The sequence below is a fragment of the Bufo gargarizans genome, chromosome 4 (assembly GCF_014858855.1).
Source record: "Bufo gargarizans isolate SCDJY-AF-19 chromosome 4, ASM1485885v1, whole genome shotgun sequence".
In the NCBI taxonomy this organism is placed as follows: domain Eukaryota; kingdom Metazoa; phylum Chordata; class Amphibia; order Anura; family Bufonidae; genus Bufo; species Bufo gargarizans.
In genome coordinates this window covers 492706060-492733058 of record NC_058083.1, presented here as the reverse complement: position 1 = coordinate 492733058, position 26999 = coordinate 492706060, and the positions used below count along the sequence as shown (strand labels likewise).

At 44.1% G+C, this 26999-nt stretch overlaps 1 protein-coding gene across 1 annotated transcript in view; it reads left to right on the top strand.

Annotated features, from left to right (window-relative positions):
• TTC7A (tetratricopeptide repeat domain 7A) overlaps nt 1-26999 on the top strand; it is a 367921-nt gene that overhangs the window by 55956 nt on the left and 284966 nt on the right. The window contains exon 7 of the mRNA XM_044289765.1: nt 25491-25569. Within this exon, the coding sequence (XP_044145700.1) occupies nt 25491-25569 (79 nt within the window). The remainder of the gene's footprint in view (nt 1-25490; nt 25570-26999) is intronic.

The following is a 26999-nucleotide window of genomic DNA, read 5'->3' as shown; positions in this document are numbered from 1 at the left end:
AAGTAAGAGCATTGAGAGAGGTAGGGGAGACAAGGTGATTTTCTGTCTGTGTCCAGTTGGTATTGTGGCCCCTTTTCCATCTGGAAATCGTCTCCAATTTTACCGCCATGTAACAAGCTTGGACATTTGGTACGCCAATTCCTCCATATAGCTTGTGTTTAGTTAATAGCCCATATGCCATTCTAGGTTTGACGAATTGTGACATGTATTGATGCAGTGTGACAAAAAGATCTGTCAGGTACTTTTATGGGGACTGTGCGAAATAAATAAAGCAGTTTAGGTAGTAGTATCATTTTAAATGCCGAAATTCCGCCTACCCAGGATATCTCAGTTGAAGACAGTCGGGACATTTCGTCCCGCAAGGAGGACAGCATAGGAGTATAGTTATATTTATATATTTGGCCAAAGGATGAGGGAATACTAGTGCCCAGGTACCCAATATAGTCGGTTTGCCAGTCTAAGGCCTCTTTCACACTTGCGTTGTCCGGATCCGGCGTGTACTCCACTTGCCGGAATTACACGCCGGATCCGGAAAAACGCAAGTGTACTGAAAGCATTTGAAGACGGATCCGTCTTCAAAATGCTTTCAGTGTTACTATGGCACCCAGGACGCTATTAAAGTCCTGGGTGCCATAGTAGTAGTGGGGAGCGGGGGAGCGGTATACTTACCATCCGTGCGGCTCCCGGGGCGCTCCAGAATGACGTCAGAGCGCCCCATGCGCATGGATCATGTGATCCATGCGATCACGTCATCCATGCGCCTGGGGCGCCCTGACGTCACTCTGGAGCGCCCCAGGAGCCGCACGGATGGTAAGTATGCTGCTCCCCGCTCCCCCACTACAGTTTACCATGGCTGCCAGGACTTTAGCGTCCCGGCAGCCATGGTAACCATTGAGAAAAAGCTAAACGTCGCATCCGGCAATGCGCCGAAACGACGTTTAGCTTAAGGCCGGATCCGGATCAATGCCTTTCAATGGGCATTCATTCCGGATCCGGCCTTGCGGCAAGTGTTCCGGATTTTTGGCCGGAGCAAAAAGCGCAGCATGCTGCGCTATTTGCTGCGGCCAAAAAACGTTCCGTTCCGGAACTGAAGACATCCTGATGCATCCTGAAGGACGGACTGTCCATTCAGAATGCATTAGGAAAATCCTGATCAGTATTCTTCCGGCATAGAGCCCCGACGACGGAACTCTATGCCGGAAGACTATAACGCAGGTGTGAAAGAGCCCTAAGGGTACTTTCACACTAGCGTTTTTATTTTCCGGCATAGAGTTCTGTCCTAGGGGCTCAAATCCGGAAAAGAACTGATCAGTTTTATTCTAATGCATTCTGAATGGAGAGTAATCCGTTCAGGATGCATCAGGATGTCTTCAGTTCAGTTTTTTTGACTGATCAGGCTTTTCAGAAAACCGTAGCATGCAGTATTTTTACGTCCGGCCAAAAATCCTGAACACTTTGACTGAACGCCGGATCAGGCCTTTTTCCCATTGACTTGCATTAACGCCGGATCCGGCGCCGTGTGTTCAGTCAAACCGGATCCGGCTTTTGCATGTTAAACCAGAAAAATGTGAAAAAAAAGTTAAAGTCCATAAATGGCGGATCCGTTTTTTCCAATGCATTTTTACATTGTGATCAAAATCCTGATCAGGATTCAAATGTAATCCATTTTCACACGTTTTTCCGGATCCGGCGGGCAGTTCCGGTGTTGGAATTGAACGCCGGATTTAAACAACGCTAGTGTGAAAGTAGCCTTAGGGGAAGCGTGTCTTGAGGTAGTTGATAGTTGAAAAGGGTAAAGGCACCGGCAAGGGTTGCGATTTGGACGTATTAAGTTTACATAAGGATATCTGTCCGAATCTCCTGATCCATTTCAATGCCTTAGTGATGATTCGGGGTCAGATAGGGTCAGTATAACATCATCGGCATACACGGAAATTATATGCTCACAGTTGGCTGTCTGTATACCCCTCACTTTCGGGTCTGCCCGAAGTAGAGCAGCTAGCGGTTCCATACAGAGTACAAATATTAGGGGGGAGAGGGGGTATCCTTGGCGGCTGCCATTAGTGATGTCGAAGCTATCTGACAGAGTCCCGTTTGTTAACACCTTGGCTAAAGGGGCTGAGTATAGGGCTTTAATGGCCGCAGTATCCCTTCACCAAAGCCAAAACGCTCCAGGACCGATAAAGCACGCGACCATCCTATGTGTTCACCACTCAGGTATTTATTCTATGGCTCTTCAGTAACAGTTTAATATATTATTTATGTATTTAGCACATAGCACTTTGCACTTTGTATATTTATGGACTGCTATTGGTTTTAATACTGTTCTGGGGGCCTTGGCTGGGTCTATATACTATATACCTATTTTGGGTTATTTATATACCATGTTGTACCTTTATGACCCTGTCAATTTTGATGTACAGACTGCCTAGTGGTGTCCCACATTTTATATCCTGTCTGTTCTCCATCCACCATTGTATTGTTTCTTATAGTATTTTTTATTGGATTTTTTGTCTCGTTTTGAGACTATAGTAAAGTTTATAGTCATTGCTATTTGTGCTAGCCTTCTTCTCTTTTGGTTTTATACTTTGCGTGCAGGCTTTAGCACGGGTACTCACGTCCGTGAGTCATTTATTATTGGTGTATATATAGACCATCCTATGTGGTCAAATGCTTTCTCAGCGTCTAGGGATACTAGGACAGACGTTAGCTTATAGTGGTCAATATGGTGTAGTATGTTCAATACCCTTCTAGTGTTGTCACATGCTTGTCTGCCTTTGATGAATCCTACCTGGTTCTCATGGATCAAGTCTGTTAGGATGGGGGCTATTCTTGTAGCTAATATTTTAGCATATATTTTTAAATCAGTATTGAGAAGTGAGAAAGATCTAAAGTTTTGTGGTTTGTGTGGGGTTTTGCTTGGCTGAGTGATAATCAGGGCCGCTTGGTTTTCCTGCGGGAGGGAGCCCTCCACTATGGCTTTCTGGCACACTTGTTGTAGGTGGGGAGATGTGCAGATGTCTTGTAATATTCTCATGTTAGTGTCACGATCAGTGTGTGTGTGTGGGGACGACGACTCCACACTGAACCCAGGAGAGAAGGGGAACAGTAACTGGGCCTGGAAACTAGGGAAGAAACAGGTCACCTCCTAGACAACCCTAATCCGGGCCCTGACTACCTATCAATATAAATAGACCTTGAAGGTAGGAATATTCATAAGCAGGGTACCTAGGCCCTGATTTCCCTATAAGGCCCTGGAATAAGTATAGGACCAGAGACAACCCATTCCTCCCCATATGGACGAATGGAAGTCTCTGTCTCAGGCTCAGATACAACAACAGGGAATATAACAAATACAAACAAGCGCGACACTTAACTTCTGTAGAGATGGAATAACAGGAACACCAGAGAGGATCTCACAGCAGCTCAGCCAAACCCAAGTTAAGCTATCAACCGCATAGTCAGAAGGGTGGGGTGATACTATAAAGGGTAGAAGTGATGACCACTGAGCAACATCTGAGAAAAGGGAAGTGGTCATTAACCCTATCAACACTGAATCAAGAGAAATCAAGGAGGCTGTTAGATTCCTCCACGCTCAGCCAATCTCCATGATTTCCTGAAATCAGTCACCTGAGGGACCGTGACAGTTAGTCCATCTGGAACCGGAGATTTGCCTGAGGGGAGGCTTCGGATGGCAGTGGTGATTTGTCAATGAGATGTCCGAATTAAGTCTATCTAACTGTTCTGTAGTGAGGGACTGGAGGTTGGCCTTTTCTAAAAATGCTGGTATCTCAGATAGGGTTGGTTGCATTGTGAATAGGTCTGATTGTAAGTTGTACAGGGAGGCATAAAATAGTTTGAATTGACTGGAGATTTTGTTTGGGTGTGTGATTTTCCCCATAGTAGATGGGTCTAGGAGGTAGGGAATATGAGACTTAAGTCTTTGTGTTTTCAGGCGTGTAGTAGTCTACCTGCTTTGTGAGTAGCATCTTGTCTTGTGTGTAGTATCTTGATTTAGTGTAAAACAGGTGCTGAGCTTTATTCGGATAGTAAATGGTCCCTTAGTTGAGTTCTTAATGTGTTCAATTGTGTTTTATTGGCTTGTGTTTGAGAAGCTTTATTTAGGGATTCGAGTCTTTGGATATCCTGAAGTAGTGAGTGTGCGTTCTAGAGGCAAAAAGGGTTAGCGACCGAGCCAACATTGAAATCAAAGTAGGTTTTCAGATCTTGTTCAATGCTCTTTTTATGTGTTGGGTGAGAGAAAAAGTGTGAGTTACACCTCCACACAGAGGTTGGGGTAGATTTGAATGTTTCCTCTGTTATGATTGCTGATCTGAGCATGATCCGACCGTGATGTGGTACCTATGGTTGCTGAGCTAGTCTGAAGGAGTATATCTCTATCAGTAAGGCTTCTTTCACATGGGCGTGTGCGCCCCGTGGTCGTGCTGCGGCCCGCAAAATGCAGGCCGCAATGCACGAGCACAGTCCGTGGGGCAGCCGCAGCGGATCGCGGACCCATTCACTTAAAGGGTTTCTACCACTTAGGCGTCACATATTTGGCTGTCAGACACTAGCGATCCGCTAGTGTCTGCTCTGGCCAACCATCCTAATATAATTGCTTTTGGGGCGGTGGTTTGGCTAAAAAAACTACTTTTATTAATATGCTAATGAGCCTCTAGGTGCTATGGGGGCGTCATTAGCACCTAGAGGCTCCGTCTACCTTTAGAAACTGCCGCCCCCAGCGCGTCCCTCCAGCCCGCCCATCTCCTCCTGAATGCGATCCTCGTATGTATTCTGCGCATGCGCAGTAAATGTCTGACAGCTTCCCTGCTCAGACATCTCCACTGCGCCTGTTCCTCGGAGCACTATGGCGTCATCGCGCAGGCGCAGTGGAGATGTCTGAGCAAGGAAGCGGTCAGACATTCACTGCGCATGCGCAGAATACATACGAAGATCGCATTCAGGAGGAGATGGGCGGGCTGGAGGGACGCGCTCGGCGGCGGCAGTTTCTGAAGGTAGACGGAGCCTCTAGGTGCTAATGACGCCCCCATAGCACCTAGAGGCTCATTAGCATATTAATAAAAGTAGTTTTTTTAGCCAAACCACCGCCCCAAAAGCAATTATATTAGGATGGTTGGCCAGAGCAGACACTAGCGGATCGCTAGTGTCTGACAGCCAAATATGTGACACCTAAGTGGTAGAAACCCTTTAAATGGGTTCGCGATCCGGCCGTTCCGCAAAAAGATAGGACATCTTTTTGTGGAACGGAAGTACGGGACGAAACCCCACGGAAGCACTCTGTAGTGCTTCCGTAGGGTTCCGTTCTGTGCTTCCGTTCCGCACCATTCGAGTCTGGGTTTAGTATACAGTTGAAATTCCCAAGAATGACAAGTTTGTCTTGTATAACTGCATGTAGCAGTTTAAACACCTTTTTGCAAAACCTGACTTCTGTTTGGAGTGTAAACTGCTGCAAGGGTATACATAGTATTATTAAGGGAACAAACCAATATTACATATGTACCCTGGCTATCAATGTGCTGGCTGATCAACTGGAAGGCCACAGTGTTCCTGATCGCAATCAGGACCCCTCTAGATTTAGAGACATAATGGGACTGGAATACTTCTGGGAAACCACGATGTTTAATGCGGTATGCGTCTTTAGAGACAATGTGGGTTTCTCGAGTACAAAAATGTTGCATTTCAAGTTTGGGGCCTCATACCACATTTGTGCTCGTTTGTGAGGGCTGTTAAGCCCATTCACATTCAAAGAGGCGACACTTAGCCCCATGATAGCTTATTTGGAAAGTGAAAAGTTATCAGGGTCTCCGTCCCTTCCAGTCCCATACTGTCTACCAAGGGTCGGCCTGTGAGGCCGGTATAAGAGTACATGAAATCCTGGCTAAACAATAAACCTCAAACAAAAAATAATCCCGCTCCATAGAAATAAGAGGTTGTCAAGACTTATCCTGTGGACTGGATAGTATGCCTCCCTCTTTTCAGTAACCATCCCGAAGGAGTGGGGGGAAAAGTTCAGCTTGAGCTGGATCGTGCCAGCGCCATACAGCACCTGAAAAATAAACAAACGGTGCCAGTTATCAAGTCAGCGTGAGGCTGTCTGCCAGTCCGCGGCAGTATGTTCGAGAGGAGATTTTCGCCGTGAAGCTAAAGGGATCTTAATCTGCAACTTTCGGAGTGGAGTAGCTTCCTCTGCTGGTGTTTTGACCACATGTAAGGCGTTGTCATGCCTTATGAGTAAGCGTGTAGGGAATCCGCAGCGGTACATGATGTGATGTTCCTTTAGTGCCGCAGTGATGGGGGCAAATTCTCTGCGCAATTTTAGGGTGGCTGCCGATGGGTCAGAATAAAGTGTGACCTTTTGGTGCGGTTTAGGTACAGGAGTTTGTTTCTTTGCTGCCTGCAATAGTTGCTCTTTGACATGAAAAAAGTGTACTCGGCCAAGGACGTCTCTTGGCACCCAGTCTGCAAGATGTTTAGGCTTCACCACTCTATGGATCCTGTCTATGATGAGGCCCGCTGGTGTGCAGTGTGGAAGAAGAGCCTTAATAATAGCCTGGATATAAGCTGGGAGGTCTGACGGTAGTACGGATTTAGGCACTCCTCTTAGCTTGACATTGTGGCGGCGTGACCTGTCTTCCAGGTCGGCCATCTTTGTTTGTAATTGTTTGCTCTCACTCTCTAGGCCATAATGTTCGTCTATGAGGTCGTTGTGGGAGAAGACCAGTTCCCCCATATTGTTTTCCAAATGGTTGAACCGGGTTTCAACCTCTCTTATGGCAGCATCAACTGGCGATATGAGTTGCCTTATTGTGTCATGTAGCGAGCGTCTAAGGGTCTGTAGCATCAGTTTAAGTGAGAGTTCGGTTACTGCCTTATCGGACACAGGCAGGTCATCAAATATCGCAGAGGGATCTGAATCAGTAGTAGGAAAAGATAAAGTCTCACCCTCCAATCTGTCATCTGGGTCCACAGTGGATTGCGAGCTGTGGGGCCTGGGTGTTGTCGATGGAGCGCTCTCTGCGTTACAGAGTGCAAGCTCAATATGGCCGCCGCCTCGTGGTGAAGAATCTCAAAGCGGGCTCGGTGGTAGGCCTCTCGGGACGTCTGGCCCTGCCACCTCGCTTCTGTGGCATCCTGGAGGTACTGACCCGCTGCGGCGGTGTGGCAGAAGATGAGCATTTCCCCTGCCGTCAGAGCTGGTTTAGACGCTAGGGTGGAAGGAGGCGAGTCTGCGCCATCTCACTCCTGGTCTTGTTGCTGGAAGGAGTAGTATTTTCTTCGGACCAGTCACATTTTTCCTCCTCTTGGGCATCTTTATAAGTTTTAGGACCACCGATGGTAAGGAGTAGACAGTTGTATGCAGTGGTTCAGTCGCTATATAGGTACTGATCTGGCGGAGCTGCAGACTCAAGTGGCCATCTTCCTCGCGTGCTGGCCACGTGTCCCCCCCCCCCCCCATGCTACAGTTTTCAAACCAGCACCCGGATCTGAATACTTTTGTAATTGCATGTAATTAAAAGTTTAGTGTAGCCAGTGAGTTATTCAATAAAGTCTATCTGTATAGCGCCGCCTGCTGTTCGTTCTTTTACTTATTTCTTGTCCAAAAACTCACTTAAAAAAGTGGCCTAAACAGGTGGAAATGCTACAAACCCAGACACTGTAGCGCATCTATAACCGGGGGAGCAATTCCTCTGCATGCGGTCCGCAGATAACGGCAATTCCCAGCAAAAAATGCGTACAATGGAGGATCCCGGGGCGGACCACATGCACCACAAGAACATCTGACACAAAATGATACATTGTGCAGATGAAAAAATATATACATACACAAATCACTGCAAAAAATGCACCAAAATGATACGCAACTGACAATACTAGCTAATTCCTCAAGCCGAAGTTAAAAGCTGAGAACTTTGCCAATATCTTACAGTCAGGAACATATCGGAGCGCCTCTTGCGGACCGCATGCGGAGGAATTGCTCCCCCGGTTATTGACACGCTACAGTGTCTGTGTTTGGAGCATTTACACCTGTGTAGGCCACTTTTTTCAGTGAGTTTTTGTCTTCATGTGTATGGAATGTGCCACTTTATTTTGCTGGTAACATTCTTTTGCACCTGGTGGCTTCCGTGTCACATGGTCTGTTGTGGGTGCGGCTTCTGTGTCACATGGTATGTTGTGGGTGCGGCTCACAGCTTTATCCTACCTCACAGTGCACTGGTGATACCACTATGGAGGCATGCGAGAGTCTGGCTGTGAGTTGGTTTCTAGCATTGTTCAGACCTTGTTCACACACCACGGGCAGGTGAGTGGTAGGACCCCATGCGTGCTGAGACACCGTGACGTGGTGCATGATGGCTCCGATATGTTCCTGACTGAAAGATGTTGGCAAAGTTCTCAGCTTTTAACATCGGCCTGGGCAATTAGCTAGTATTGTCAGTTGCGTATCATTTTGGTGCATTTTTTGCAGTGATTTGTGTATGTATATATTATTTCTCGTCCACCTTACTGAGGTGGTCGTACGCACTTACGGTAGTTTAAACTGCCACCAGCTATATCTACTGTTAGAAGCTGTGGAAATTACAGGGGAAAGAACTAATGCCCCCTGAACTGTGATAGGTAAAGAGCTGTGGCAGAAAAGACACACCCTCTCTGAGAAAGGACACACTCCCTAGTAAATCTAGCAGAACAATTGAAGTAGTGAACCGGGAGATCTCTGGATCCATGTGAGGTACAGGGCTGGTTCAAGCTTTGTTAGAAAAAGGTTGTCACGTACTATATGATTTGATTTGATTTGATTTTTAACATCAATCATGGCATACCCCTTTAAATTCTGTTTCAATAGTTTTATTAGTTTAGTATCAATAAAACATAATAGAGGACAAAAAAATGCAGTTCCACCTGCTAAACATTGCAGGTGGGAGAAACTATATGTTTGTCTTTACAGCATGAGACAAACAGCCAACTGGATAATTGTCACCACCAGACATCTGAGAAGCTCTGACAGATGCCTTTCAGAACCTCCTCCTTGAGCTTCCTTTGTTTTGGTTTTCAGTTCCTCATCTCGTTAGCCTCTCTCAGCTGTCATGTAGTTGGACTGATTGCATCCCTTTAAATTCCTCCCCATAATGCATTAGTGTGCGGTTTATACAACTTCCTGGAGTGTGTGTGCATGCTGATCCTATTTCCCAGTCTTCTACAAGATAAGTGTTGTACATTCATTTGTGATTTTCTGTTTGCTGGATCCCAGGTGACCCTGACTCCCTCCGTGTCTAGTGTAGGGAGCCGGTGGTCGTGTCCCCTCACTATTATAGGGTGTTCAGGTGTTATACAGTCGAGGTACGAGGATATGCGATCATCTACCATTGGGATGTTCGCATAGGCTGAGCAGTCAGGGAGAGTGCCAGGTCTTATGCATGTTCCTTAGTTTTGGATCCAGTGAGTCATATATTCATTTTGTATTGTCTTGTTTCCTGTACACCTTCCGTGACAATAATATTATTATAGTAAAGACGCATTATCAAGATTGTTAACAGTTTCCTCAAATATACCTTATTCTAGTCTATATGGTTTGTTATGAATGAGGGGTGATAAAATTACTAAAGCGGAAAATACAGTATGACAGCGAGCTAAAAAAAAATAAAAAATAAAAGAAAATATATATAAACATAAAAAAAAAAGAACAGGGTTATAGTTCCACCTATATCGATAGAAGTTCGAGTTTTAGTTTGGTTGATCCTATGGATCTAGTAGAGTGGCATAGACTGTAGACCTCCATGGCGCCCAAGTTTTATAGTATTTGGCCGATGTGTTATTACTGTTTGCTATCATTTCTTCGAATCTGCAGTTAATATTTACTTTCCTGATTATCTGTGAAATGGGAGGGGTGAGTGTGGATTTTAAATTCTAATGGTCCATTTGTAGACATAATCTGGATCTTAAAGGAGCATTAAAGCTGGTCATACATATGAGATAACTATCGGACGAATGTGCAGGCATGTTTATATAGTGAGCGGGAAGAGGGGAGAGAGACACATCTGGCAGTGGTTTATCTTCCTGAGAACAGAAGGATCTACAGTGCCTTAAAAAAGTATTCCTACCCCTTGAACTTTTCCACATTTTTTCACGTTACATCCGCAAACTTAAAGGAAACCTGTCACCGGGATTTTGGTTATAGAGCTGAGGACATGGGTTGGTAGATGGCCGCTAGCACATCTGCAATACCCAGTCCCCATAGCTCTGTGTGCTTTTATTGTGTATAAAAACTGATTTGATACATATGCAAATTAACCTGAGATGAGCCAGAGCTTGAAAATATGACTCTTCTCTGGTCACACAAGTAAGATATTACTCTTTTATGTTAATTTGCATATGTATCAAACCGTTTTTTTTTTTTTTTTTACACAGTAAAAGCACACAGAGCTATGGGGACTGGGTATTGCGGATGTGCTAGTAGCCATATAGCAACCCATGTCCTCAGCTCTATATCCAAAATCCGGATGACAGGTTCCCTTTAAATGTATATTATTGTGATTTTATGTGACAGACCAACACAAAGTAGCAAGTATGTGTGAAAGGGAAAAGAAAATGATACAAGATTAAAACATTTTTGAAAAGTGTGGCGTCCATTTGTATTCAACCTCCTGTATTCTGATACCCCTAAATAAAATCCAGTGTGACCAACTGCCTTCCGAAGTAATTAGTAAATAGAGTCCACCTGTGTGTAATGTATTCTCAGTATAACTACAGCTGTTCTGTGAAGGCCTCAGAGGTTTGTTACAGAAAAAAATATCCCAAGCTCTGAACATCTCACGGAGCACTGTTTAATCCATCACATGAAAATGAAAGGAGTATGGCACAACTGCGAACCTACCAAGACATGGCCGTCCACCTAAACTGACAGCCAAGCCAAGGACAGCACTAATTGGAGAAGCAGCCAAGAGCCCCATGGCCAAGAGACCCTTGAGGCAGGGCTCGCTCCAGGTTCATGTAGACCCTTGCGTGATAAAGTCTCCGTGGACCCCCTTGTGGGGGCATTGAAAACTGCATATATTATATATGTTAAAAAAGAACTAAACGGGATCACTTTTTAGTCAATAATAAAGCCCACCATAATGCCCCCAGTAGTAATAATTCTCATAATTATAATGTGACGAGATAAATAGCCCCTTATGTGCGCCAGTGCAAAAAATGCCCCCTAATAATGTGAACTAGTACAAAAATGCCCCCATTTTGTGTGCCAGTACAAAAAACTGCCCCTCTTAGTGCCCCCAGTTGAGCTGATGTCCTCATAGTGCCCCCATAATGTGTGCCAGTATAAAATACCCCTATATAGTGCCCCCAGTAAATGCCCCCATAGTGCTCCTCAACCCCCTTCCCCATATTTCCCCATAATGTGCTAGTATAAAATACTCCTCCTTAGTGCCCAAGTAGATGCCCCCATAGTGCTCCTCCTTCCCCCCTTCCTCATAGTACCCCCCATAATGTGTGCCAGTATTAAATGCCCGTATATAGTGCCCCAGTAGATGCCCTCATAGTGTCCCCCATAATGTGCCAGTATCAAATACTCCATCTTAGTGTCCCAGTAGATGCCCCATAGTGCTTCGGTCCTCCCCTTCTCCATAGTGCCCCCATAATATGCCAGTAAAAAATTCCCCTATATAGTGCCCTCATAGTGCTCCTAGTCCCCCTCCCCTGCCCCATAGTGCGCCCAACAGCATTGTGCCAAATAAAAACAAAACACTAATACCTTCATGCTTCTGGCAGCAATGCAATGCAGCCCTCTTCTGTCCCATGCTGTACGCTACCCGGCTCAGTTGGCGTAACGATGATGATGTCATCGCACCACCTGCGCCGGCCTCTGATGGGCTTCAGGCCTAGTGCCTACAGCCTATTAGGGGAACGGGGAAAGGAGACGCTTCTCCCCTGCCCCGATTCAGCATCGAACTGTATCGGTGTCCTGAGGATGGCAATACAGATGAATGTAGAGAGATGAGCACTTCAACAATGGTAGTGCTCATTTCCCACTGCCCTTCTGCCGCCGCCCCCAACCTATCTCCAGGGCCCCCTAATTGGCAGTGCGGCTGTGGGATCCCCCAGGAGCAGAGATCCACAGCTCAGGTGGGAGAATCTGTCCAGAGGACAACTATTATTCATGTTCTCCACAAATCTGGCCTTTACGGAAGAGTGACAAGAAGAAAGCAAGCCATTTGCAGTTTGCCACAAGCCATGTGGGAGTCACAGCAAACATGTAGAAGAAGATGCTCTGGTCAGATGAGTCCAAAGTTGAACTTTGTGGCCTAACTGCAAAGTGCTATGTGTGGCAAAAAACTAACACTGGACATCAGCCTGAACACTCAATCCCCACCGTGAAACATGGTGGTGGCAGCATCCTGATGCGGGGATGCTTTTCTTCAGCAGGGGCAGGGAAGCTGGTCAGAGTTGATGGAAAGATGGATGGAGCTAAATACAGGGGAACCCAGAAGGAAAACCTGGTAGAGGCTGCAAAAGACTTGAGACTGAGGCAGAGATTCACCTTCCAGCAGGACAACGACCCTAAACATACAGCCAGAGCTATAATATAATGGTTTAGATCAAAGCATATTCATGTGTTAGACTGGTCCAGTCAAACTCCAGACCTAAGGCTGGGTTCACACCTGAGCGTTTAACAGCGCGTTCCTACGCAATGTAAAACGCTCAACAAGGAGAAACCAATGCTTCCCTATCGGCATGGTTCTCACCTGGGCGTTTTACAGCGCGTACGATCGCGCTGTAAAACGCCCGACGCCCCAAGAAGTACATGAGCTTCTTTGGGGCGTCTTGTCGCGCGTTCCCGTACATAGACTTTCGGGAACGCGTGACAATGGGCGTTCGCTTGTCTCTGTATGCGCGATTGCAAACGCCGGTACAATCGCGCATACAGAGCGCTCCATCGCGAACGCTCAGGTGTGAACCCAGCGTTAATCCCATTGAGAATCTGCGGCAAGACTTGAAAATTGCTGTTCACAGACGCTCTCCATCCAATCTGACTGAGCGTGAGCTATTTCACAAAGAGGAATGGGACAAAATTTTAGCCTCTAGATGTGCAAAGCTGGTGGAGACCTACCCCAAAAGACTTGCAGCTGTAACTGCAGAGAAAGGGGGTCCTACAAAGTATTGAATCATGGGGGGCAGAATACAAATGCACGCCACACTATCCAGATTTATTTATTAAAATGTTTTGAAAACCATGTACGATTTTCTTTTCCCTTCACACATACTCACTACTTTGTGTTAGTCTAACACAAAACATCCCAATAAAAATACATTTGTTTGTGGGTGTTACGTGGAAAAAATGTGGAAAAGTTCTAGGGGTATGAGTACTTTTTCAAGGCACTATATTTGATATCTAGTACAATAAATGTGTGTAGTGGCTCACCCGTTTTGATTCTAGAATTAGGTGCTACCCCTCAGTCTGAATGTTAAAAAGGTTATATTATAAATTGAATAACAGGCACTCAGTCATCAGTAAATGTATCAAGAGGCAGATATGTATATTTAAACGATAATTATGATATCCACATACATTTGTAAAAAAAAAACTATAAAAAATATCTAAATAAATCTAAAAGCAATATATACAAATACAGATATATAAAACGTAGAATTACAGTTCACAGATGATAATGTGTCTTCCCGTCTGGCCCAGTGGAGCCTATATAGGCTGCCTGATGGAATACCTGAGGCAGATGGGAGTACGCTCTATCAGATGTGTATAACAGAGTCAGCAATGAGATATATTTAGCAAAAAACTGAAAATAAATGTACTTTTTTATAAGGCGAATCAGTATTCAGTTCTCTTTAACCTTAGATATTAAATACCGTAGCTTTTGTCCATATTTCATAAAACCATGATTATGTGAAAACGTTGGTGTGAACTTCAATCCCTTTAGAGCCTTCTATACAGAACCTTATATAGCAGCTACTCCAACTTCATGGTTAAATCAATGCACATGATTAGAATAAAACATCGATACCATCATTGTAGATGTAAATTAAATAATGTCCCATTTCATTCATAATCACAGGTGCATGATAAGGAATACAGCTGATTAATGTTCATGATTTATATTATATAAATATCATCTTCCACATTCCTTGTAAATGGTAATCTAGTTAGTAGCTTCATTTCATATACTGTTCTTTGTCATGGAATAAAATGTTACCTGCCTTATTCCTCCGGAGTAGGTCTTTATTGAAGCGATGTTACGCTCTAACTGTGAACCTCCCGACTCTCCATGCTAAGACCGGTGCGCGTAGCTTGTTCGGCGTCCCACGTGGTCCGGCTGCTTGTTGAATCGCGGATACTGCGCACTTTACCTTGTCCGCTTAAGGTCTTAGATAGGATTCGCTAATTATGCTTTTAGTTGCCAGTGTCCTGTAGCAGTTGTGTCGGGGGTCTTGTTTGGATAACTGTAGTACCATACGCTTTTCGGATCAACCTGCTCCTTCGTCAGTGGCACCAGCCTATTAATATATTTGATATATATTTCTCTATTTGTCTAATATATATCGATCTATATATCTATTATCTACCTGTCTATCTGTCTTTCTACATATCTATCTATATCTCTAATTATCTAGCTATCGCTCTCTTATCTATCTACCTATCTATCTATTATCTACCTGCCTATCTTTCTACATAATCATATCTATTAATCTAGCTATCTATATCTCTAATTATCTCATATCGATCTATCTATCTATCTATCTATCTATCTATTATCTACCTGCCTATCTGTCTTTCTACATATCTATTAATCTATCTATCTAAAAACTGTGCAAAATAGAGGCACCAGAAAAAAACTAAAGGCCGGGTGTAAGCCCAAGAGGATTTGACCAAATCCCTGTGGATAAAAGGCAGCACAGTCCACTGATTAAAAAGTCCCCAAAAAAGGTTAACGCTTGGGTAAATAAAAGATTTTTTTTTCTTTCTAACCATTGGAGTGTGCTACCTTTTTGCTGCTTTATCTGTCTGTCTGTCTGTCTGGGCATTCCCAGTCTACTATATAGAAAATCTGGCGAGTTATGATGTGATACGTGCCCTCCATATCGCCGCAGTATTCCAGACATTGTGGCTGACAACCCTCACCGCTCCCAGTTCTATGTCGTACACTCCAGAATGGCCCATCCGCCATGTGATATATGAGGACATATGTAGCACAGCAGAACTAGACTGATATGAAATGGAACCACAGGAAGGCCCTTCAGATTTTATGATGGTTAAAGCTGGTGTCTCCCAAGCAGTTCTTTTTCCTTAAAGGGGTTGTCTCATCATGGACAATGGGGGCATATCCCATTGTCTTATTGGTGCGGGTCCCACCGCTGGGACCTGCATCTATATCTAGAGCGGAGCCCCGCAAGTTGGTGGCTGGAGGACTCCCCTTAGAAGTGAATGAGAGCGTACCTTGCATGCGTGGCCCCGGCTCCCATTCATTACTATAGGGCCGACGTAAAAAGCCGAGCCAGTGCTCGGCTATTTTTCGCCGGCCCCATAGAAAATAAATAGAGGGCGGCTGCGTATGTGCAGTGCACCCTCCTTCACTTGTGGGGCTCATTTCTCGATATAGGTGTGGGTCCCAGTGGTGGGACCCGCACCTGTTAGACAATGGGGGTATATCCTAGCGATATGCCCCCATTGTCCATGATGAGACAACCCCTTTAAAGACTTTCCACTGCTGGAAGCCTCAGATAACGCCCCCAGGGTCACTGACTATTCTCAGAGGTGACATGCTAGGATGGAAGGCAGCTGAAAGTCTCCGCTTTATAGCTGTGAATGCGCCTTGTGTCAGATACCATTGATTTTAACAGAGACGCTTTCCCTGATAGTGTTTTATCCCTTTGGTTAAACTGCTGTCACCGGCCATTATCAGCGGCTCTTGTGACAACCTCCAAAGCCATTAGTGCAGGTTTATGGGAGATTTTAGGAGCTCACATTTTTCATCATTTACAGCAATCTAAGGGAATGACGGAAAATGACAGAAATGTGTGGGTTGTGCTACAGATCAATAGTGTGGCACCTACAGAGTTCCGCGAACCCTTACAGTACCTCTCCAATATAATGAGAAACAATTTTCACAGTCATGAAAATCATAAAAAATGGTGGTGCGTTCCGCTGCATGCTGGATTATGGCAGCACTACACATCGCCTCACAAGGTGCCTATGAGTGTTTATTATGGGCCCTAGGAAACGTGTATGCAGCTCCACAGGCTCCATGCATGCTACCATGGGGGTTATCTCTTAGCATTTACATGCTGTATCTAAGGTCTGTGTTCTTACCTGAGTTTTCAAAGAAAGTTTGCATAATGGCTGCGCCTCTTTGTACTATATATCTATGCAGGAACTGGTGTTTTTAGGCTTCCCTAAAGTCTTTTTCACCCTCTTCTCTGTTTCAGCTGCACAGCTAGATGCATTTCTCACAGAAGCAGGGGTTGTCTCCCTTCTGCCACTACTATATGCAGTGACCTCACTTCCCACTATGTTTGTTTTCTTCTAGGGAGCTAAGAAAGCTAATATGGATAAATCACACTTCTAGAAAAGAAGGAGGCTCCTTTTGATTTTCAGAAGCAGTGTAGAAGCAGTTGTTTTATCAGGCTCAGGATCTCAGCTAGCTGTGGCACTCCCCCACTTCCTCTCTGCAGTCTTCTGAGTCTCTGTTACCAGGGAGGGGTCTTGCCTGACAGCAGGCAGTGGACTGAAAATTAGGTGGAAGTAAGACCGCTAGTTGCCATGATTTTAGAGCTTTTTTTTTTTTCAGGTGGACGCAGGCAGATTTTTTTTTAAATGAAGTAATTTAGAAATGTGCTAATTGCACCATTCTCCAGTAAATAAAAAAAAACTTTGTGACAGTACAGTGACTATTAAAAGTAAGAGTTGAATCTATCAGGGGAAAAGAAAATTTGAATGAGGGCCTCAGATCCGGCACTTAAAGGGGTCAAAAAGAGTTTCTTAGGGCAGCAAGAAAAATAAAAGCACTTGATCACCTCACCGATCCCCGTTGCTGACATTCCGATGGCGCCAGGGTCCACGCTCTGCTCCTGTCTTAACACTACAGGAAATGGCTTGGATTGTTTTTATCGATCAGCAGAAATCCCAGCCATTTACTGATTGGTTGAGACAGGAGCGGAAAGTGGGACCCTGGCAGGAAGATCGACGAGTATAAAAGTTTGTATTTTTACACCATTTGCTGCCCTGGGTACTCTTTTTGGTAGTGCTAAAATACCCCTTTAAAGCAGAACTCCGCTCAAAACCTATACATTTTATGTGACTTCAGTTACCGTATTTTTCGCCGTATAAGACGCACCGGCGTATAAGACGCACCTAGGTTTTTGGGGAGGAAAATAAGAAAAAAAATATTTTTAACCAAAAGGTGTGCTGTGGGTTTGGAACTAGGTGGTCTGTGGATGGCACTATTACTGGGGATCTGTGGATGACGGACACTGTTATGGGGGGATCTGTGGATGACGGACACTGTTATGGGGGGATCTGTAGATGACGGACACTGTTATGGGGGGATCTGTGGATGACTGACACTGTTATGGGGGGATCTGTGGATGACTGACACTGTTATGGGGGGATCTGTGGATGACTGACACTTATGGGGGGATCTGTGGATGACGGACACTGTTATGGGGGGAACTGTGGATGACGGACACTGTTATGGGGGGAACTGTGGATGACGGACACTGTTATGGGGGGAACTGTGGATGACGGACACTGTTAGGGGGGAACTGTGGATGACGGACACTGTTAGGGGGGAACTGTGGATGACAGACACTGTTATGGGGGGATCTGTGGCTTTCACTGTTACAGGGGGATCTGTGGCTTTCACTGTTACAGGGGGATCTGTGGCTGGCACTGTTACAGGGGGGGATCTGTGGATGGCACTGTTATACATGTGTCATCCACAGACCCTCCCAGCCCATAACTGTGCCATCCACAGATCCCCCGCCGCTCCTGTATACTAATATCATATGTCTTATTCAATTAATAGTTTTTAAATATGCCTCTTTATTCCTAAAAGTACCTTAAATCCGAAGCGCTTCAGTACAATGCCGGCAGGCCGGGCAGCCGGCGCGGCGCGTCACTCACTGACGTCACTTGCCTGCGCCGCCTGCTTCATTCATAAAGTAGGCGGCGCAGGCACGTGACATCAGGGAGTTACGCTGCCGCCCGCCCAGCCTGCATACTACTGAAGCGCTAAGGATTTAAGGTACTATTAAGCATAAAGGGGCATATTTAATAACCATTCATTGAATATGACATATTTTATTAGTACACCGGAGCGGCGGGGCGGGCCTTTAGTACAGTGACAGCACCGCCCCGCCGCTATTGCCGGCCCCAGCTCCTCCTCCCAGTCCCTCCCCGAGTCCTCGCTCTCTTTACATCGCTGCCAGCGATGTAAAACTGACTGCATTCGCCGTATAAGACGCAGGGGCATTTCTCCCCCATTTTGGGGGAAGAAAAAGTGCGTCTTATACGGCGAAAAATACGGTAATAAATGATATTTGCTGAATTGACACAATCCCTTCAAAGGCCTCATGCACACGACCGTTGTTCTGGTCCGCATCTGAGCCGCAATTTTTGCGGCTTGGATGTGGACCCATTTACTTCAATAGGGCCACAAAAGATGCGGACAGCACTCCGTGTGCTGTCCGCATCCGTTGCTCCGTTCCGTGGTCCACCCAAAAAATATAACCTGTCCTATTCTTGTCCGTTTTGTGGACAAGAATAGGCAGTTATATCAATGGCTGTCTGTGCCGTTCTGCAAATTGCGGAACGCACACGGACGCCATCCGTGTTTTGTGGATCTGCAATTTGCGGACCGCAAAACACACAACGGTCGTGTGCATGAGGCCAAAGTCTATGGATCTGTAAAAAATCACTGACATCTGTGTTTGCTCTGTTTTTCACTGACCACTAATAGGCCTCTTTCACACGAGCGTGTCCGGATTAGGTCCGGATGCGTCCTGGTGCATTGCGGCAAACCCGCGCGAGTAGGTACGCAATTGCAGTCAGTTTTGAACTGCGATTGCGTTCCGTTGTTCAGTTTTTATCGCGCGGGTGCAATGTGTTTTGCAGGCGCGTGATAAAAAACTGACTGTGGTACCTAGACCCGAACTTCTTCACAGAAGTTCAGTTTTGGGTTCAAGGTTGTGTAGATTGTATTATTTTATTTTATAACATGGTAATAAGGGAAAATAATAGCATTCTGAATACAGAATGCATAGTATAATAGGGCTGGAGGGGTTAAAAAAAATCTAAAATAATTTAACTCCCCTTAATCCACTCTCTTCTGTCTTCAAATGTGAGGAAAAGGACCTGGTCAGTCACATGATTCATCACCATGGTGAGAGCGTACCGTGCATGCGTGGCCCCGGCTCTTATTCTTTTCTATAGGGCCGACGGAAAAAGCCGAGCCAGTGCTCGGCTATTTTTCGCCGGCCCCATAGAAAATAAAAAGAGGGCGGCTGCGTCCTCCTTCATACAGAATGCTAAGTAAAATAGGGTTGGAGGGGTTAAAAAAAATCTAAAATAATTTAACTCGCCTTAATCCACTCTCTTCTTTCTTCATCTGTGAGGAAAAGGACCTTTGATGACGTCACTACGCTAATCACATGGTCAGTCACATGATCTTTTACCATGGTGATGGATCATGTGATGGACCATGTGATGAGCGTAGTGACATCATCAAAGGTCCTTTTCCTCACAGATGAAGAAAGAAGAGAGTGGATTAAGGTGAGTTAAATTATTTTAGATTTTTTTTTAACCCCTCCAGCCCTATTTTACTATGCATTCTGTATTCAGAATGCTATTATTTTCCCTTATAACCATGTTATAAGGGAAAATAATAATGATCGGGTCCCCATCCCGATCATCACCTAGCAACCGTGCGTGAAAATCGCACTGCATCCGCACTTGCTTGCGGATGTTTGCGATTTTTACGCAACCCCATCCATTTCTATGGGGCCTGCGTTACGTGAAAAACACACAAAGAGGAGCATGCTGCGATTTTTACGCAACGCACGAGTGATGCGTGAAAATCACCGCTCATGTGCACAGCCCTATAGAAATGAATGGGTCCGGATTCAGTGCGGGTGCAATGCGTTCACCTCACGCATTGCACCCTCGCGGAAATCTCGCCCGTGTGAAAGGAGCCATAGGATATGCTTTGGCAGTTAGTTTTCACTTGAGCAGTGTCCATGGAATATGGATGACACACGGACCAAACACAGATCCTTCATGGATGTCTTCAGAGATAAAACGCAGATAGACACGGAAATGTGAACGCGGCCTCACCATGATGTTCCCTCCTTGCCTCCGGCGGACACAGGGACAACTAAAGCGGCTGTACAGTGTGAGGGCCCCAAACAAATAACCCCTTATATCTTAGCATCGCCTGCGTGACATGTGGGGGGGCATATTTGTGGATAACAGTGGGATCTGAATTTAAGAATTTTAAGGGGAGATGGGCTTTGGTTTTACAAGTAATGTTAGATATCAAGATGAAGATCAAGCAAGATCATATCATGATGCATAGATTCTAGTATCGGTGGTTGGACTTTTCATCATTTTCTTGGTGATTAGCTGACTGAACTCTTCTCCCATCCCTTGTGATCAGCCGGGGGGAGCCGATCAAGACCTCATTTAGAATTAAGGTCTCATCTCCAAATAAATGTATGTTATGGGCCCTTGTGAGGGAGAACAAAAGAGAGATTTTAATGCTAAATTGCTTAAGGGTACTTTCACACTTGTGGCAATCCGGACACAAACTGATGGCATTTGTCAGACGGATCAGGATGCAGATCCGGCTGACAAATGCATTGAAATACCGGATCCGTTTAATCTGGAAAAACGGATCCGGTATAATTTTTTTTTTGCATTTTTAAAGGTCTGCGCAGACTGAAAAGCCGGATCCGTTTTGCCGGAACACGGCACTAATACACTTCAATGTAAATTAATGCCGGATCTGGCATTCCGGCAATTATTCAGTATTTTTGGCCAGAGCATGCTGCAGTATTTTCTCTGTCCAAAAAACGTAAAAGGGACTGAACTGATGCATCCTGATGCATACTGAACGCATTACTCTCCATTCAGAATGCATTAGGATAAAACTGATCAGTTCTTTTCCGGTATTGAGCTCCTGTGACGGAACTTAATACTGGAAAACAAAAACGCAAGTGTGAAAGTAGCCTAAGACACTCAGTACATGTTTAATCTAATAAATAGTGTGGAACTGAGGATTTGAGCAGCACAGTGGACCCTTGCAGTAATGACAATCAAACACTAGAGGGTGCTCTGTGCTCATACAAAACAATGCGGTGTTGAGCGCTGTAACATCTTGCGTTCACAAAGATGATTTTGTACTCGTTCCTGTATTTTCCATTCATGCTCGTGTGATAGTGTTTAAGAGGTTTTAAACCTGGACAATTTTAACTTGCAGCTCCAAGGCTCTGGCTGTATGAACTTTTATCCCCATTTCCTCCACAGTGACATAGAAACATAGAATGTGTCGGCAGATAAGAACCCATTTGGCCCATCTAGTCTGCCCAATATACTGAGTACTATGAATAGCTCTTGGCCCTATCTTATATGAAGGATGGTCTTATGCCTATCCCATGCATGCTTAAACTCCTTCACTGTATTTGCAGCTACCACTTCTGCAGGAAGGCTATTCCATGCATCCACTACTCTCTCAGTAAAGTAATACTTCCTGATATTACTTTTAAACCTTTGCCCCTCTAATTTAATACTATGCCCTCTTGTAGCAGTTTTTCTTCTTTTACATATTCTCTCCTCTTTTACCTTGTTGATTCCCTTTATGTATTTAGCAGTTTCTATCATATCCCCTCTGTCTCCTCTTTCTTCCAAGCTTTACATGTTAAGGTCCTTTAATCTTTCCTGGTAAGTTTTATCCTGCAATCCATGTACCAGTTTAGTAGCTCTTCTCTGAACTCTCTCCAAAGTATCAATGTCCTTCTGGAGATATGGTCTCCAGTACTGAGCACAATACTCCAAATGAGGTCTCACTAGTGCTCTGTAGAGCGGCATGAGCACCTCCCTCTGTCTACTGGTAATTCCTCTCCCTATACACCCAAGCATTCTGCTAGCATTTCCTGCTGCTCTATGACATTGTCTGCATACCTTTAAGTCTTCTGAAATAATGATCCCTAAATCCCTTTCCTCAGATACTGAGGTTAGGACTGTATCACTGATTTTATATTCTGCTCCTGGGTTTTTACGCCCCAGGTGCATTATCTTGCACTTATCAACATTACATTTTAGTTGCCAGATTTTGGACCATTACTCTAGTTTTCCTAAATCCTTTTCCATTTGGTGTATCCCTCCAGGAACATCAACCCTGTTACAAATCTTTGTGTCATCAGCAAAAAGACACACCTTACCATTGAGGCCTTCTGCAATTTCGCTGATAAAGATATTAAACAATGTGGGTCCCAGAACAGATCCCTGAGGTACCGCACTGGTAACAAGACCATGGTCTGAATATACTCCATTGACTACAACCCTCTGTTGTCTGTCCCTCTGCCACTGCCTAATCCATTCTACAATATCGGAGTCCACGCTCAAAGACTGCAATTTATTGATAAGCCTTCTATGTGGGACAGTATCGAAAGCCTTACTAAAGTCTAGATAAGCGATGTCTACTGCACCTCCGCCATCTATTATTTTAGTCACCCAATCAAAAAAATCAATAAGATTAGTTTGACATGATCTCCCTGAAGTAAACCCATGCTGTTTTCCATCTTTCAATCCATGGGATTTTAGATGTTCCACAATCCTCTCCTTAAGTATGGTTTCCATTAATTTCCCCACTATTGATGTCAGGCTTACTAGCCTATAGTTGCCCGATTCCTCCCTACTACCTTTCTTGTGAATGGGCACAACATTTGCTAATTTCCAATCTTCTGGGACGACTCCTGTTGCCAGTGATTGGTTAAATAAATCTGTTAATGGTTTTGCTGGTGAAGATGTCCTCTTCAGATGAGTTGGGGACCATGCAAATGTTAGAACAGGAGCTGCTAATGAAAAATATACCCTTTAAATTTCAAAGAGGGAATGTGTCATCAGGAAATGACCTGATGTTTAAGTCAAGTTTTTATGTTAAACATATTTTTTAATAACTATTAGTGATGTTATTTTTATTATTCCATGCCACTATCTTTTTTTATTTTTTTCTTAGCATCCTGCAGTTTTCATGCTGGTTTCGAGACTCATAGTATTAGGCTTTCAGATTTCAGTAGTCCTCTCATTATCATCATATGCAGGATTGCAATGACAAATATCATCTATATATAGATAACAAAGGATCACAGACCATTCACAATAAGTGAGGTCACAGCTTATCTACTCCCCTTTTCTGCACAAGTCACAGACCATGCCCACAGATCACTCCCTTAGCAGTCAATGAGTCTTCTCCAGACTACAGGTTCTTATTGTCCTGCTGTAAAGCTAGTCTTTTAGGTGGTGTTAATGACAGCTCAGGCAAGATGGCCGCCCCCATAATCATGTACAGAAAACAGAAAATCTACAATCAGAAAATAAGATAGATTAGGAAAAAGGGATGTGCGTCCTTATCCGGTAAAGAAAAGACCCAGAGTTGGTAACAAACAATATTAGATGAGATAAAGGGTCTACTTTTTTATGTCCCAGAAACAGGCTTAGGGCTTATTCAGACGGCCGTAGTGTTTTGCGGTGCGCAAATTGAGTATCCGCAAAACACAGATACCGGCCGCGTGCATTCCGCATTTTGCGGACCACACATGGCCAGCACTATGATAGAAATGCCTATTCTTTGGGCTGCAGAACGGAACTACGGATGCGGACAACACACAAAGTGCTGTTTGCATCTTTTGCGGCCCCATTGAAATGAATGGGTCCGCTTCCTATCCGCAAAATTGCGTAACGGATGCGGACCCACTCATTCGGTCAGACTCATCTGAATGAGCCCTTACTCTGGTCTGTGGGCTGCATCTAGTATTGTAGCTCAGAACCATTCTGTTGACTAAAGATGAGCTGTGATACCAGTCATAGCTCATCGACGAATGTGGCACTGTGTCTGGGTAGAAAAAGATTTTTTCCTCATCTTGGACAACTCTTTAAAGGGATTTTCTGGGGCTTAAATATTTGTGTGACAGTACAAGCTTTTTTTTAAACCATTGATAAGATATATTTGCAATTCTAATTTTCACCACATGGTGTGCTGTTATTAGGAATCATCTCTATGTACGTGTTCTCTCACCTACAGTGCCACCTAGTGGTAAAAATATTTAATGCAATATTTAACACCTTGTTCACTAGTACTTTATCCAAGGTGTTTGTAATAAAGTCAGTGGTGGAAATTTGGATAAAAAAAATAAAAAATACAAGGAACACTATAATCATAGAAATACTTAAGGTAGTACATTTTTTTATTTATTATTTCCTCTTTTCACACAGCTAAAAGCGCCGGAAACTGTATGTGAATATACCCTGCAAGGTTTAGTGATGTCTAAAATAAAGCATTTTTAGAAAAAAATAAAAATAAATTTTCAGGCGGCTGTTAGGAGTCCCTTTCCCTTCGACACTTGACGGCATTCCTGACCATTTCCCCGTCTGTTTAGATTGTAATGTCAGTCCTGTAATGAGTGTTAACTGTACCTGTTTAATAATTTAAATTGGCTAAAAGCAAAAGTCTCTCTGAAATATTCATTGTAAACCAATTTCCTGCTGTAAGGCCTTCGCCCTTCTGTCGATACTAGGCTGTGTACACATTACGGGAGGACACGCTTACCTACAGCAGGATGAGTGCATTTTTTCAACACTTTCGAGTTTCTAGGCACAATTTAAAGACATATCTGGGACTAATGGGTTATCCCACAATAAGTATTATTACAATATATATGTAATACATATTATTATTATTTTTTATGTACATTAGCGCCCCCTGCTGTTTGTCCTTCTGGTCCATCTTCTCCTGCATTCCCAGGTGGACGAACATGCTCAGTAGCTTTCCTGCTTCCTTCCCTTCTTCTAGTTTAGTCATCTCGTCTTTTTGTAAACAGAAAGATAGTCTGCAGATACACTGAAAGTGGCGGCTGTAGAACAAAAATGGTTAAACTTTAATAAAACTGGTTTTTTTTTAGCCCAAAATGAGTAAAAGGCAATGATAATAAAAATGCCTCCAAAGGTGTTGATAGCCCTTAAGCATAAAAATGAATGCAAAATTGGAGTGTTTCACAAAACAACCTTGAAAAGTTAACTCTTTCATTTGACTGGTTGGCACCAGCACCGTTTTTATTTGCATCAGTTCTTTTATATATTCTTGACTGTTTTATGGTAGTGACCTGTAATGTAGCTTTTTTGTGTAGGTGATACTTTCTTGCTATGTGACTATGATTATTATAGTTTGTGTTTTCTTTTTTTTTTCATTTTACAGAAATATATTAAAGGGAATCAAAGAGCTTCGGGATGTTTTACGGGTTGTGGAAACAAAGGCAACACAGGCCTTCAAGATGGTAAGAATATAGATGGTTTTTTGCTGCCTTTCATTTGGCATGGTTTTTTATCTGTTCTAAATATTTTTATACTCGGGTGAAGATTTGTGGGGCCTGTGATGACGGTATAGCTTTCTTCTTCTGTGCCAGCTGGTGTTCCATTGACATTTGGTGCTATTGTTTTTTGTTTTGTGTTTTCTTTTAAAAAGGTTCTTCAGTGCCACAGTGTGTATTCTACAGTTTTAAGTCCTCACATGACATAATGCATAACTAAGGGGCTGCCGAACCTCTTATAGGAACACCAGACATAGAAATTATTGATACCAGGAAACAGGAGATTATTTTGTTCCCCTCGGTTTGTCTATCCTCAGGATTTTCTGCATGTTCCTAAAACAATCAGAGAACACAGGGGTTAATCTTCTGCTGATCTGTTTGAGTTCTAGCTGGGAATGATTGCATGGACAGGGCTTAGGGCTGTATTACACCAAGACATTATCTGACCAATTTCTGTCCAATCAGACCAATAGTTGGTGTGTATAACAAAAGATCTGTGTGTTTAACCGTCCATCTGACCAATGATTGGTCAGAAAATATGTCAGATAATCTGTAGGTGTAATGCAGCCCTTGGTCCAGGGGGGCTTATCAATCTTTTTGAATACTGCAAGACAGAACAGGGAGGATGCTGCAGCTAGTTGTATAACAGCCAGATAGTGGTTGGGGGGGGGGGGGGGGGGGGGGATAAAGGATTATCTGACTGGTGTTCTGAGATATTTAGAGAAGATTTTTTGTAAAAAATTTTTTTACATACTGATAAACATTAGACTTTCATATATTTTAGATTCATTACACACCAACTGAAGTAGTTCAAGCCTTTTATTGTTTTAATATTGATGATTTTGGCATACAGCTCATGAAAACCCAAATTTCCTATCTAAAAAAAATAGCATATCATGAAAAGGTTCTCTAAACGAGCTATTAACCTAATCATCTGAATCAACTAATTAACTCTAAACACCTGCAAAAGATTCCTGAGGCTTTTAAAAACTCCCAGCCTGGTTCATTACTCAAAACCGCAATCATGGGTAAGACTGCCGACCTGACTGCTGTCCAGAAGGCCATCATTGACACCCTCAAGCAAGAGGGTAAGACACAGAAAGACATTTCTGAACGAATAGGCTGTTCCCAGAGTGCTGTATCAAGGCACCTCAGTGGGAAGTCTGTGGGAAGGAAAAAGTGTGGCAGAAAACGCTGCACAACGAGAAGAGGTGACCGGACCCTGAGGAAGATTGTGGAGAAGGACCGATTCCAGACCTTGGGGGACCTGCAGAAGCAGTGGACTGAGTCTGGAGTAGAAACATCCAGAGCCACCGTGTACAGGCGTGTGCAGGAAATGGGCTACAGGTGCCGCATTCCCCAGGTCAAGCCACTTTTGAACCAGAAACAGCGGCAGA